We start from the raw sequence: 14,155 nt of genomic DNA, 5'->3' as shown, positions 1-14,155 counted from the left end.
TAACTATTTTCAATAAATTGATGTAGCTGGCCCAAAACAAATACTGTGATATCTTAGGACAGTAGCTGTTAACAAGGCATGTGTCAGCCATTTTTATATCTTTTAGATATTGAATTACTAAAACTAGATATCACCAGGAAGGCAAGTATTCATTGCTATTCCTAATTGGTATAAAGTCACTCTTTTGAAGAACTGAAGTCTTTCTGCTGAAGGTACAATAATACATTTGCAAGTCAGGAAAACTTGTAATTAGTTTCCTCAGGCACTCACTACAATAGTAACCAAGATGTACACCAAAAACCATCAGGTTCACTTGAATATCCTAGCAATAAAAGCTTCATGGTGGAATAATGTCCCTCAGCTTTGGAAATCAGATTTCGGCCTCAGACTATTCAAACCATTAGATACTGATGCAGGGTCACATTTCGTTTTCATTCCAGACTTCCAGCATTTGCATAAAGACAAGAAAATCTGCAGATGCAACAACACACACAAAATGCTGGAGGAACTCAGTGGGCCAGGCAGCAGCAGAAGGGTAAACAGCTGACTTTTCATTCCTGATCCTGATGAATGGTCTCGGTCTTAAACATCGACTGTTCTCTCTTTACCATAGATGCTGCCTGGCCTGCTGAGTTCCTTGTTGCAGCATTTGTGGTTAATTGTTTTTGATTGATGTAATAAAGAACAGCCGACACACATGATTCTCCACAGTATATTTATTATGGTGCTACCTCAGTAAAGGTAAACACGGCTCAGACTTCTGCCCTTGTTTGGGAAAAATGCATTCATTTACATAATCCGGTTTAATCCATAACCTCTGGGGAATTTTCTGCTCCAAAATTTCAATCTTCCCAGCCAGTGGGCAGAGGATTGGTATGGGAGTTATGGAAGAAAGAATGGTTCCCATCACCCCAAGGGAATGGCTGTAAACAAAAATGGTAGAAATATATATTAGAATGACTCATTCAGAAACAGAAACCATTTAAAATGGTACAACTACTTCCATTCCTTCAAACCCACCATAATTCAGAGATATGCCTGCAACATCATGAGGATTCGTTGATAGTGCCAGTGAGATAAACCCCTGTGTGAAATGCTAATCTCCACAAAGCATCACTATGGAAGAATAGAACAGAGTCAATATTTCCTTGCCCAGAGGAGATATTGATGCCTCCTAGGGACCAGTCCCAGTGTGGACTGCAGTTATCACCTTGCTCCAGGGATTGTGGTGTTTGGAGAGAGCTGGTGGTCTGAGCAGTTCTCATTCCTAGAAGTGTCTGCCCATCATATTCAGTCAAGTGTCAAATAATGTTTTAGTCTCCTGCAGCTGCACTGTGACTCAATCTTCAACTGGCATTAACCCCTTGGGAAATCATTTAACCTCACTGCCAGCAGGTGAGGTAGCAACTCATGGCTGTGGATCACCAGACAGCTATGAGCCACTTCACTCAAACCACATTCAAGGAAATATCTAGAGCAGGTGTCGATCTCTCACCAAAATCTGCAGAGGATGACATTCAGTCCAATTAATATTTAGCAAGCGAACAATGCTTGCTCATAGGTTGTAAGATGACTTTTTTTCCATTGATAAAGATAGCTGTTTTGATTTTAGATTTATATACATTAACCATTACGAACACACAAAATTCCCTCACTTACAACAAGTGCTCTACTTACTTTGCTCCTGATGCGAAGATGCTCGTAAGGAACAAACTCTATCCTCTCATGGGTGTGTTGCTGAGCCTTCAAGTAGCAGTTCAACATGCACACGGATACTCCAGGAATGGCAACAACAAAAGTCAGGATTTTCCACATGCGTGCTAGTGAAAGATAATGAACATCACTGCCAAAGCCAAGTCCACCAGGATATAATACACTAAGACAATGTTCCCATCACCGCTGGTACAAACCACATTACCCATTCTGATGAGATACTTTCAATCTAACACACCTATCCCTTGGCAGTACAGATTTAAAGCTCTATTGAGTCATTTTATAAGGACTTCAGATAAAGTTCAAACTCAGCTGGTTGCAAAAATTTGCAAATATAGTGGTCCGATGTATGACTCTCAAAATGCTAGTAGGTAGATACAGCAGGTTAAATAGGAAAGATCTTTACTGTTAGTGGAGATCTACCTGCCTACTTTTGTCTCCAGCTCCGGTGGGGAAACTTCTAGAGAACCCTGTTATATTGGTTTCCTTACATCAGGTGTTATGCATTGGAAGCTGTTCATAGGTTTAGTAAGCTAACCTGAAATGGGTGGATTGTCTACTAAGATAGGTTAATAAGTGAAGGTTTATATCTGCCAGTGCTTCGAAGAAAATTGACTGAAACAAACTCCTTACAAGGTGATATAGAAAGACGTTTCCTCTTATGGAAAAATTAACTTAAAACCATCAAGGGGTCAAATAAGATGCTTCATTCATCCCTTCAATGACATGTCCTGTAAGCCTTCATTTCAGAGGACAATGGAAACAATATCTTTGAACATTTTTAATACAAATACAGACAGATACCTGATAAGCTAAGTGAAAGGTTACTGCAGTCAACAAGAAAGCAGAGTCAGCCAATTTTATTTAATGGCAAAGCAAGTAGAAGGGGGCCAAAATCAGGTCAAACGGTCATTTCTAACCCATTTAACACCCGGTATAGAACCACTTCTCAGTGTATGGTTTAAACTCTGGCCATGACCTTGAGCATAAGCCGCAGACAGTATTCTCCATGCTTGGAATTGTTTGTTGGACATAGTTAATAATCCAGAGTAAGATGTTTTAAAAATTCCTAGCAAAGCAAATATATTATTTTAATTTGGGCAATGATCACCCACACGCCACTTTAACTGCACCCCTCCGGCTGCAGCCAGATCTGGGCGAGAGGCCCCATCCGGCATCACCCGATCCGCACTTACAATTGGAACTCCCTCTCCCACCTCAGCGAAGGGAAAGTCTACCAGCACAGGCCGACCCCGCCGGCTCCTCCCGCCCGCCCGGCCCAGGCTCCTCATCCGGAGCCGCTCCTTCGGGCCGCAAGGTCACCGCCCAACACCGAGCCCCGCTGCGGCCTGCGCGTACGCTGCCCCGGTCCACGTCCCCGCAGAGTACCGCCAAGCACGCTCACCGCTCTGGTGCTCCTCGGCCCCGGCCGCCGTCGCCGACAGCTGACGGACGCCGCTGAAGCCGCTGCGGAAAAGCCGTCCCCACATCGCCGCCATCATAGACCCACTGCCGCCCAGTGCGCATGCGTGGGGTTAAAGGTCAGGCCGGCCCGGGCGAATGTTAAATTGTGTTTAAATCCCTGCTCAGCGTTCCCATCCGTTCGCAATTCCTCAGAAACAAAGTAAGCATGTTTGTTTTCCCATCTTTTATACTACTTTAGTTTGTGGCGTGGGGCGGGGCAACCTAACCCCATCATCAGTAAAATCAGCTGAAGTAGCCTGGGTGGGTTACCTCACTGCCTTTGCCCCTATTGAGTTTACTGGGAACTTTATCATAATACCATGCCATATATTTACAAATACTGTATGTGAATTAAAGGTGCTAGTAAACCTTGATGGTTTTATGTAAGTGCTGTCTTTCCAATATTTTGAGGTATCTGTTGTGGCAATAATTCATCAGCTAGCCCAAGGTTATGATGACACAGGACATGATGGTCAATATTCTTTAACAAAATAAACTTTATTCATAATAAATAATATATCCAAGAGTAAACCATGCAAAACCTTTTCATCATGAACTAAGCTATTTCCCTAACTTTCTCTATCTTTTATTAAATTTCCCTATCTTTCTCAACTGATTAGATTATGAGAACACTCAGTCCTCTTTTTATTGTCATTTAGAAATGCATACATGCATTAAGAAATTATTCAATGTTTCTCCGGAGTGATATCACAGAAAACAGGACAAACCAAAGACTAACACTGACAGAACCACATAATTATAACATATAGTTACAGCAGTGCAAAGAAATACCATAGTTTGATGAAGAACAAACCATGGGCACGGTAAAAATAGTCTCAAAGTCCCGAGTCGATCGACTCCGGAGTCCCCGATAGCAGGCGACAAAAGGGAGAAACTGCCTGCCATAAACCTCCAGGCACCGTCAACTTGCCGATGCCTTGGAAGCAAACGACCACAGCCGACACTGAGTCCATCCATCTGAAAACTTCGAGCTTCCGACCAGCCTCTCCGATACAGCCTCCCGAGCGCCATCCTCTGCCGAGCGCCTTGAACCTCGCCCTGGCTGCTGAAACATGCAAAGCTGAGGATTTCAGGGCCTTCTGCTCCGGAGATTCCAGTTACCACACAGTAGCAGTGGCAGCGAAGCGGGCATTTCAGAAGTTTTCCAGATGTTCCTCCGTTCTCTCACGTCTGTCTCCATCAAATCAGGATTGTGCATGGTCCCCTACTTGACAGATAACAGACATCACCACCAATGGTGACTGATGCTTTTGAGAAATAAGAACATATAAAACAGGAGCAGGAGTAGGCAAACTGGCTCGTCGAGCCTGCTCCACCATTCAATAAGATCATGGATGATCTGGCCATGGACTCATCTCCACCTCCCTGCCTTTTCCCCATAACCCCTAATTCCCCTGCCATGCAAAAATCTATCCAACCTTGTCTTACATATACTTACTGAGGTAGCCTCCACTGCTTCTTTGGGCAGAGAATTCCACAGATTCACCACCCTCTGGGGAAAGTAGTTCCTCCTCACCCCTGTCTGCTCCCCGAGTGTTGAAGCTATGTCCCCTCGTTCTCACCTATCATAAGCACAGTTAAGCTGCACTAACTTACAGATTTAAAACTGATCGCACCATTGCCACTCACCTGGGATGACATGCGAATACAATATTTAAGGGGGTTTCCTCACCTGGCCCAGCTTGCCTCTGCCCTGTAGCAGAAAAACCCTCACCGTGATCCTTCCCCACCGAGCCTGCACCAAACTTCAGTGTGTCACTCAGCGCACACTCCTGCCAGCTAGAGTGATCCAGTCAGCAGCATTTCTCTACGGGCCTCTAATTTCATCATTGATGTCCCTGCTTGTTGCGAGGGGGCTCCTGAGGGATGGCATACAGTCCACCCTCTCCAGGGTCTATCGTGGGCTTTTGTTGAGTGGTGGGGTACTGCTGAGCAGCTTTGCAAATGACCTTTATTCTTTGGATGGTAGCTGTATGTCTTGTTCGTTTGCATGTTTCAGTGAAGGAGGGAGGACTTGGGGTTCAGTCTTTGAAGGAGTCACGTGCAACCTCACTTGCATGCTGCTGCTTGATGACACGGGTTGGGGGTGACCTTGTTCTGGGGTAGAGGTGATGGTGGTTGAACCATTCCCCTTTTGATCTGCAGATACATTTTTGTCCATTTGGAATTTTCTGAGAGGGTATTGTGTGGAGAAAGTTTGAGAAAAGGGTTGGGGTGATGACACAGCCTTACTTGATGCCCGAGTCTTTCTTAAGATCACAGTTTCCATGCCACCATATGGTGTCTCCAGAGGAGTCCGGAATGACCAGGTTTGTAAAGAGGGGTGAATTGGCCCAGGTCGGAAACGGAGCAGGTCAAAGCCCCGTTGCCTAGCAGCAGTTGGTGAATAGATGCTGCAGTACCCAAGTCTTTCTGAAGATCATGGTTTCCCTGCCACCATGTAACAGATGAAGGAGGGAGATATGTAATTGAAGACACCTAAACATAAAGAAGGATACTGCACAAACTTTCTCAACTGATGGTGACTGATGCTTTTGAGAAATACTTTCTTCATCATTGCTATTGCTTCCTTCATTTCTCCTGAAGTTAGTGAAGATCTTATTTGTCTTTCTTCTGCATGGACTGAATTTACAAGGTGATTTGGGAAGGACCCTCTTGTTCTTTGGGGGAGGGGACTGATGAAGGGAAGCCATCCATTGTCCTTTTCATTGTTGGGAGACCCCTCTGCAGGTACCATCATTAAATTTGATTCCTTTCTGGAATATGGTCATGATTGTGGCATGTCTGATGTCTCTTGACATGACTCCCTCTTTGCAGATGTGGATGATGAGCCTGTGAATTTGTGACTGAAGTCCTTCTCCACCAAGTTTAAGAAACATACTGTAGAACCGTCTAAAGAAACTAGGGAGTTTACGATCCCCTGAAGGATTTTGTGAACTTTACTTTCAGGTTTGCACGTATGGCAGACTTCAAGTCAGATTAAACCATTGAGATATATGCTCCCTAGCATTCTTTTTAGGCATCTGTTAGTCTTGTGAGACCAAGGCTTTGCGCCTTGGAAGGTTTCCAGGGCGCAGGCCTGGGCAAGGTTGTATGGAAGACCAGCAGTTGCCCATGCTGCAAGTCTTCCCTCTCCACACCAGCGATGTTGTCCAAGGGAAGGGCACTAGGGCTGATACAGCTTAGCAGCGGTGTCGTCGCAGAGCAATGTGTGGTTAAGTGCCTTGCTCAAGGACACAACACGCTGCCTCAGCTGAGGCTCGAACTAGCGACCTTCAGGTCACTAGACCAACACCTTAACCACTTGGCCACGCGCCACGCTCCCGACCATGCACAAATCCCCGTTCACACCCCACTGAGTCCCACTCCACATCCACCCCCAAATCACTGATTATACAGTGAGCAGTCGTGCGTGACCCAGCACAACACCCCGCTACGTGTTCTGCTAGCTAGTGATTATGATTAATTTGCTACAGATAATTATGTGTTAATAGGGAACCTTCCATGCCTAAATCCAGCTGAAAGACTGTCAGAAGTTGTCAGGTCTTCCATATCAGAAGGGAAGTAATACCGAAAGCCTGGACTGGCGCATGTTGTAGTAATCTAATTAAAACAGTTTATGAGTATTGCAAGCAAGCTGGAGATTGGCCAGGTTGTCTGCAGCAGGAAGCTGGGTCTGTCTGCCTTCCACTGACCTGCTCGTGTCATGATACTTATAAAACGTGACACGAAGGCCGCAGTTACTGCAGTGGGGTCACCGGCGAGAAAGGGCTAAACAGCGGAGAACCGAGAACACCTGAGGTCTGCCACTGCATCGCTATCTCCCGCTGCAGCTTCCATGACATCCCTGGTATGCATCATCTTTTGAAAGGAAGTTCAATTCACACTTCTTGGCTCTTTATTGTCACTTAGAATGTGCATATATAGTAGCATTTCGAAAATATTTATGACATGTTCAAAGAACTGCCTGAAAATTTAGTTTATTTCGATTTCCAGGTGCAGCTCGTTGATTTTCCATGTGATCCGACATTTCATCAATGCGCCTTGATACCGTTGAGTTGCTCAAGAGAGTGGCTGACTGCGTATGCGCTCTGATTTGTATCAGTAGAAATGATAGCAGAAACTACAGGCAGAAAGTATAATAGTCTCTGTAACTGATGGTGCTGCTTCAATGGCAAAAAAATTGGGAGGAGGTTCACACAACGCCCTTGCTGCTGTAATAGCGGCTGCCAGCTTCATCAAACCAAAAGCACTTCAAGATCGTCTTCCCCCACAAGTTAGTGGGGGGAACGAAGAAGAATTTGAACGGCTGCTAATGCACACCGCGGTCCAGTGGTTATCAAAAGGTAATTGCCTTTGTCACTTGGTTGCACCTTGGGATAGTTTCTAAGCGATAAGCTGCTTGGAGAACAAATTGTCACTGTTAATAAGTCTGACCATATCTTAGAACATAGAACATAGAATAGTACAGCGCAGTACAGGCCCTTCGGCCCACATTGTTGAGCCGACCCTCAAACCCTGCCTCCCATATAACACTCCCACCTTAAATTCCTCCGTTTACCTGTCTAGTAGTCTCTTAAATTTCACTAGTGTATCTGCCTCCACCACTGACTCAGGCAGTGCATTCCACGTACCAACCACTCTCTGAGTGAAAAACCTTCCTCTAATATCCCCCTTGAACTTCCCACCCCTTACCTTAAAGCCATGTCCTCTTATATTGAGCAGTGGTGCCCTGGGGAAGAGGCACTGGCTATCCACTCTATCTATTTCCTCTTAATATCTTGTATATCTCTATCATGTCTCCTCTTATCCTCCTTCTCTCCAAAGAGTAAAGACCTAGCTCCCTTAATCTCTGATCATAATCCATACTCTCTAAACCAGGCAGCATCCTGGTAAATCTCCTCTGTACCCTTTCCAATGCTTCCACATCCTTCCTATAGTGAGGTGACCAGAACTGGACACAATACTCCAAGTGTGGCCTAACCAGAGTTTTATAGAGCTGCATCATTACCTCGTGACTCTTAAACTCTATCCCTTGACTTATGAAAGCTAACTGTCAGATCTATCTGAAAAGCTGAATTTATTAAACGAGGGAAAAACGGTAATCCAATATCGTGCAAAGAGGTTATTACCACTTTCCCTGGAAGACTCAAACTTTTCAGCAGCAATACTGGACGTTACAAGTTTCTGTAATTTCCTTTACTGGCTACTCTTAAAATAGAATTGCGATCTGATTGTACCTTGATCATTTGAAACAACTGCATACTGATATGGATTTTGGTTCTGAGAGCTGCTGGAAATGGATATTCCAGATTGGGTGGTGGATCCATGAATGATGTTGACATCATGTTGCAACAATATCTCACTGAGCTGCAGAGTGACCCAGCAGCTCAAGCAAAATTCAAACACAGCCCCCCAAAAAAATCCTGGATAACTCCTGACATTCCAAATAAGTTTCCACAGCTCTGGGAGAAAGCAAAGTTGTCATTAATTGGATGTCCCACCTCTTATTTAGTTGAATGTGATTTTTTTTAAAAATCAAGCTCTTCACCTGCTATCAAAAGCTCGTATCCACCTTGATGTGAAAAGAGGTGATCTTTGATTATCTTTAATCAAGTAACAACCAGATATTCAAAAACTCACTAGTTTGTATCAGTCATAAGGAGCTCACTAAATACCCAAAGGAATTGCTAGTCTGGTTGGAAGATAAACTGTATTATAAATGAAGTATCCTATTCAGAGCTTTGAAATAGTTTTATTTTTCATATGCATCTGTAAGATTATATTTAACATATAATATGTATGTATAACTTGTTAAAACATAAATATTGACTGTATGTTAGAATAATTAGTACAGTTGACCAAAAAAAAAACACTTGAGCAACTAGTAGAGACTGGGGGGTGGGGGCCACAGAGGAACAGTAAATAGAAACATAGAAAACCTACAGCACAATACAGGCCCCTTGGCCCACAATAAAAGTCAAATGTGGGCCATGAGCAGTAAAAGGTTGAGAACCACAGCTTTAGAGCACGCCAGCCGTAAGATTGGGGTTTGATTCCTGCCTCTGCCTGTCAGGAGTTTGTATGTTCTCCCCGTGACTGTATGGGTGTCCTTCAGGTGCTCTAGTTTCTTCCCACATTGCAAAGATGTACAGATTAAAGTTAGTGACTGTGGGCATGCTCCGTCTGTGCCGGAAGAGTGGCGACATTTCTGGGCTGCCCAGCACAATCCTGGCTGATTTGATGAAATTTTTTTTTCAAGCAACACGCACAAAATGCTGGAGGAACTCAGCAGGCCATCTTGTTTGTGACGTGTTTTTTTTCTTTGTATGTTCTGATGTACATGTGACAAGTAAAGCCAATCGTCAATCTTTACTTTAGATATCTCAGGGTTCTAAGCTGCTAGTTTATGGGCTAATTGTCAGGCACAGAGTTAGACAGCACAGAAACAGTGTCCTTCAGCCTAATTCACTCATGCTGATCAGTTGCCTAATGGAGCTGGTCCCGTTTGCCTGTGGTTGGCACATGTCCCTTTAAACCTTTCCAATCCATGTAGATGTCCAATGCATCTCATATCTATGGGTCCCAAGTGTTCCATTAATCCTCAAGTGCCTCTGTTGAGGTTGTGGCTCAGACTTAGTTCATTTATGTTCTTAGGGATGGTTTTGAGGGCAGAGAGGGGAATTAGTGGTTTGATTAGGGTTCAGGGACAGGGATATCAGGGAGTTACAGGTTAGAATAGGGATGTAGAGGAGTTAAATCATGTGGAGTCTAGACCTCCGTTCCAAGCTCGAAGGCCAGCAATGTGGACATGGATGAAGGACATTCAGAGTGTAGGCCTCTGCTCCTTGCTCAAAGGCTAGTGACATGGACGGGTGATGAAGAACATCTGGAGTCCAGGCCTTTGCTCTGCACTCAAAGACCAGCTGCATAGATGAAGAACATCCATAGGTGACGAAGAACGTCCATGGGTGACTTGCTGTCACAGGTCGGTGGGTCCTGGGGTCGGAGCTCTGTGTGAACAGGAAGCACAAGGGCCGATAAGTTGATGAGCCCACAGTTTGAGCCTGGAGATTGGGGTCCCGTCATCAGATAGTCCGGGGGGGGGGTTGATACTAAAGGTGAAAGCCCAAAAGTTGATGGGCCCGATGGCTGAAGCCTTGAGGCTGGAGGCTCGAAGGCCTGCCCTGTCCTGGAGTTGCAGGACTGTCCTTGTATATAGATATGTGGGAGGGAGGAAAGGGGCTTGTGTTTTACTGTTGTTGTTTTGTTACTTGTGTTCTGTGTTGTTCTGCTGAGCATTGTGGGTATTCTGCATTGGCATGGATCATGTGGCGACACTTGTGGGCTGCCCCCAGCACGCCCTTGGGTGTGCTGGCTGTTAACGGAAATGATGCATTTCACTGTATTTTTTTCCGCTGCTCCTCCAAGAACACTTATGTTTGCAGTTAATTAGTCATTCTCTTTGAACCAGCCCTCGCATCGTCACTATTGTGGCAGATCAAGAGAGACTTCAGTGGAATTTGGAAAGTTGAATGAATGGGTGGGGCCGTATCTGTGAAATATAATCAGGAAAAAGGTGAGGTCATCCACATTGGTGCACATAAGGGGAAATGGTGAGACTGGGTGATGCCAATATTCAAAGAAACACACAAAGGACTGAAGGCCGATGGAAAGGGTCAACAGGTGATTAGAAACGCAAAGAGTATGTTAGCCTTTATGACAGGCAGTTATGGATAGGTTGAGTGAGTGGGCACAAACTTGGCAAATGGAATTTAATGTATTTCATTTTTTCTTACAGACAATTATCTCAACAAAGCAACTGTGTATAAATAGAACACAAAAATATAGGTGTACTTGCACATGAATCGCAGTTAGCAGTCAGGTGCAGCAGGTACAGTAGGTAGGAAGGCAGGTGGCATATTGGCCTCATTGTGAAGGGGGTCTGAATTTAGCAAAAGGAAAATATGGTTACAATTCTATGAAATGATGGTGATTGCACACCTGGACACCTTCGTTCCCCTATTTAAGGAAGGAAATACTCGCACTAGACACAATCCAAAAGAGATTCATTATGCAAATTCCTAGCACTAGAGGATTGTCCTAACGCATGCACCAGAAACAGTATCCACACACACAAGATTTCCAGCATCTGCAGAGTCCCTTGTGTTTTTGATCAGTAACCTTTGGAGTTTAGAGGAATGAGGGGGGAGCTTATTGAACCATTTAAGGTCCTGGGAAGGCTTGGGATCGATGTAAATGTGGGGCATGATAAAGGGTTAGCTGTTTATAATTGGGGTGTTTTGTGATTTCTTCTTCCTTCTGGAGTTCTCTATTTCATGAGGTTAAGAAGGCTTGCACACAGGAGGATTTAAAGGAGAAGTCGACAGTTTTTGGAAGATGAGGGGTTTGTGGACTGTGAGGAACTGGCACAGAAGAGGAGTTGAGGCTTAGGGCAAATTAGCCATGATCACATCAAATAGCAGGGACATATAAGCTTACTCCAGCTCCCATTTCCTTGTCTTTTGCATCCAGTCTGATCCATTGCATGTTCTTGAAATGATACATTTAATGAGATCATGCACTTCCACAGAACGGACCGCAGACTCTGCTTGAGAATGGTTCAGCCCACAACCCGCCAGACTACTCCCTTCACCCAGTTCCTACAAGCAGCTTACGTCCCAACATCCCCCAACCCCGCCCCCCCCCCAATTTCTCACACTGTTCACCATATGCACTGCAAGTATGGAGGTATGAAACGCTTCTGATCTCAGTCTCATACTATATCACTGGATCTACTCCGAACTTCTGACTCGTTGGGAGCCAATAACTTTGCACCAATCATTAGCATCATCCCTTTTGCTCAGGGTGGGAGCTAGGCTTTACCTTGTGCTCGAAAGTAGTTATAACTTGATACTGAAAAGGAAGAAATCCTGTTAGATGGTGATCCCAGTCTTCTTCTGGACATCTTGCTCAGGACTATGATACAAGACCATCTTTAATCAAGAAGGGATGTGGTCATATTGTTTTCTCTGCTCGCCCTCTACTAAGCATGAAGGGATGAGAAAGTTGGTTACCTTCTCTTTCACTCTGCTTGGCCCTTCATGCAGAATCCCTGTTGTTGGGCAATGTCGCTTCCAAGTAAATTCCCAAGGAGTGCCTGAGACCAAAAAGGGAAATCTTGTGTAGTTCTACAGGACACCTCGAGGTCTTTCCCACCATGAAATACTTTTAAACTGCAGTCCAATTCATCAGTGTTGATATTAGAAAATTGCAACAAAAGAACAGGAAGCTAATGTTTCTATAAATGCTCTCAAGCATTTCCTCTTTGAACAATCCAAAATTCCTTCTGTGAAGTCACTCGGAATTTACTGTATCGAAAGGTGGATGTTGTAACATTAGCAGAACTGCCATTGTATTGGGAAAGGTAAACGTGAGACAATATTGGGTTGAAATGAAGACACCGTAATAATCTCCATTATAAAATCAAACAGAACTGGAAACACTCAGCAGGTCAGGCAGCATCTGTGAAGAGAGGAACAGTTAACGATTCGGTTCGGAGATCCTTAGCCTATTGCCTCCAGTCTATCAGTCTTTCTTCAATGTCATTACACATTTCTGAGGTGTCAGGGTTCGCTTTGTGGATGCTATTGACTTTGGTCCACAGATTGTCTTTCCTCGGGTTTAGATCTGTCGTCCAGTCCTGCAGATTCCCAGCACGTTCTGCTTCACAGGAGGCCTAGAAGGTTGGATTTTCATGTGTCATCAAATTGGAGAATGAGACCATTCAGCCCATTGAGTCAATACAGGTTTCCTGAAAGCACAGTAACATAGCGGTTAATGCAGCACTCTACAGTGCCGATGATCAGGGTTCAATTCCCACTGCTGACTGTAAGGAGTTTATAGTTCTAGTTTTCTCCCACATTTCAAAGATATATGGGTTAGGGTTAGTAAGTTGTGGGCATGCTGTGTTGGTACTGGAAGTGTGGTGACACTTGCGTGTGCCCCCACCACAATCCTTGGACTGTGTTGGTTGTAGATGCAAAAGGTACATTTCACTGTATGTTTCAATATATATTTGACAATTAAACATAGAACATACAAATTTTACAGCACATTACAGGCCCTTTGGCCCACAATGTTGTACCGACCATGGAACCTACTCTAGAAGCTGCCTAGAATTTCCCTAGTGCATGGCCCTCTATTTTTCTAAGCTCCATCTATCTATCTAAGAGGCTCTTAAAAGACTCAATTGTACCTGCTTCCACCACTGCTGCTGGCAGTGCAAATTAAAGTTAAAATAATCGAATCTTTTAAATCCTAGCTTCCCACTCCATCCATTAACTACTTATTCCCTCTTCAAAGCCCCTATTGATTTTGTTTCCAGCACACTTACAGGAAGTGAGCTTCAGATTATAACAGTTTAAAAGAGATGTTTCTCTCATGGGCCTCTCTCCTCCTGTCAGATTCCTTCTTCAGCACTTTACATCCTCCAGTTATCAGCTCCCAGATTCTCACTTCATTCCCCCTCCTCCAGACACCCACCTTCCTCCTCACCTGGTTTCACCTATCACCTAGCAGCTTGTACTTCTTACATTCCCCCCCCCCACCTTTTTATTCTGATTTCTTCCCCTCCTTTCCAGTCTCAGTGAAGGGATTTGGCTCTAATGTCCACTGTTTATTCCTCTCCCTGGATGCTGTCTGACCTGCTGAGTTCCTCAAGCATTTTGTGTGGGTTGGTCTGGATTTCCAGCATCTGTAGACTCTCTTGCATTTTTAAAAAATTTATATATATTTTGCCTCACATACCCCTCTGTCACCTCTATCTTGTGTCCAAAACCTGTATGACTGGTTATTGATTTGTCTGCTACCAGGAAAATGCTTCCCTCTGTTAACTCTCTTTAAAATTGCCATGTATATACTTATCAGATCACCTCTTGACATATCCCTCCATCTC

The 14,155-nt window shown here is 44.3% G+C and overlaps 1 protein-coding gene across 1 annotated transcript; it reads right to left on the bottom strand.

Moving 5' to 3' along the window:
* Positions 1-701: 701 nt before the first annotated feature.
* Positions 702-3,278, bottom strand: LOC134338404 (cytochrome c oxidase subunit 6A, mitochondrial-like). Its single transcript, XM_063034206.1, has 3 exons — positions 3,119-3,278; positions 1,678-1,820; positions 702-923 (listed from the first exon to the last, which is right to left on the bottom strand). Exons 1-3 carry the CDS (start codon positions 3,213-3,215, stop codon positions 843-845), a joined length of 321 nt encoding a protein of 106 aa, XP_062890276.1. The 5' UTR covers positions 3,216-3,278; the 3' UTR covers positions 702-842.
* Positions 3,279-14,155: the final 10,877 nt, after the last annotated feature.

This window comes from Mobula hypostoma, chromosome 27, assembly GCF_963921235.1.
Source record: "Mobula hypostoma chromosome 27, sMobHyp1.1, whole genome shotgun sequence".
Lineage (NCBI taxonomy): Eukaryota > Metazoa > Chordata > Chondrichthyes > Myliobatiformes > Myliobatidae > Mobula > Mobula hypostoma.
The sequence above is the reverse complement of the archived record's forward strand: the minus strand, read 5'-3'. Positions and strand labels throughout refer to the sequence as shown.

What these genes read in the sequence shown, in the direction of transcription:
- LOC134338404 (XM_063034206.1), bottom strand. Translation starts at nt 3,215, where the DNA reads ATGATGGCGGCGATGTGGGGACGGCTTTTCCGCAGCGGCTTCAGCGGC. An exon ending in GGCCGAGGAGCACCAGAGCG is followed by an intron (nt 1,821 to 3,118) that starts GTGAGCGTGCTT and finishes ATCTTTCACTAG; the next exon opens with CACGCATGTGGAAAATCCTG. An exon ending in ATCTTCGCATCAGGAGCAAA is followed by an intron (nt 924 to 1,677) that starts GTAAGTAGAGCA and finishes TTTTGTTTACAG; the next exon opens with CCATTCCCTTGGGGTGATGG.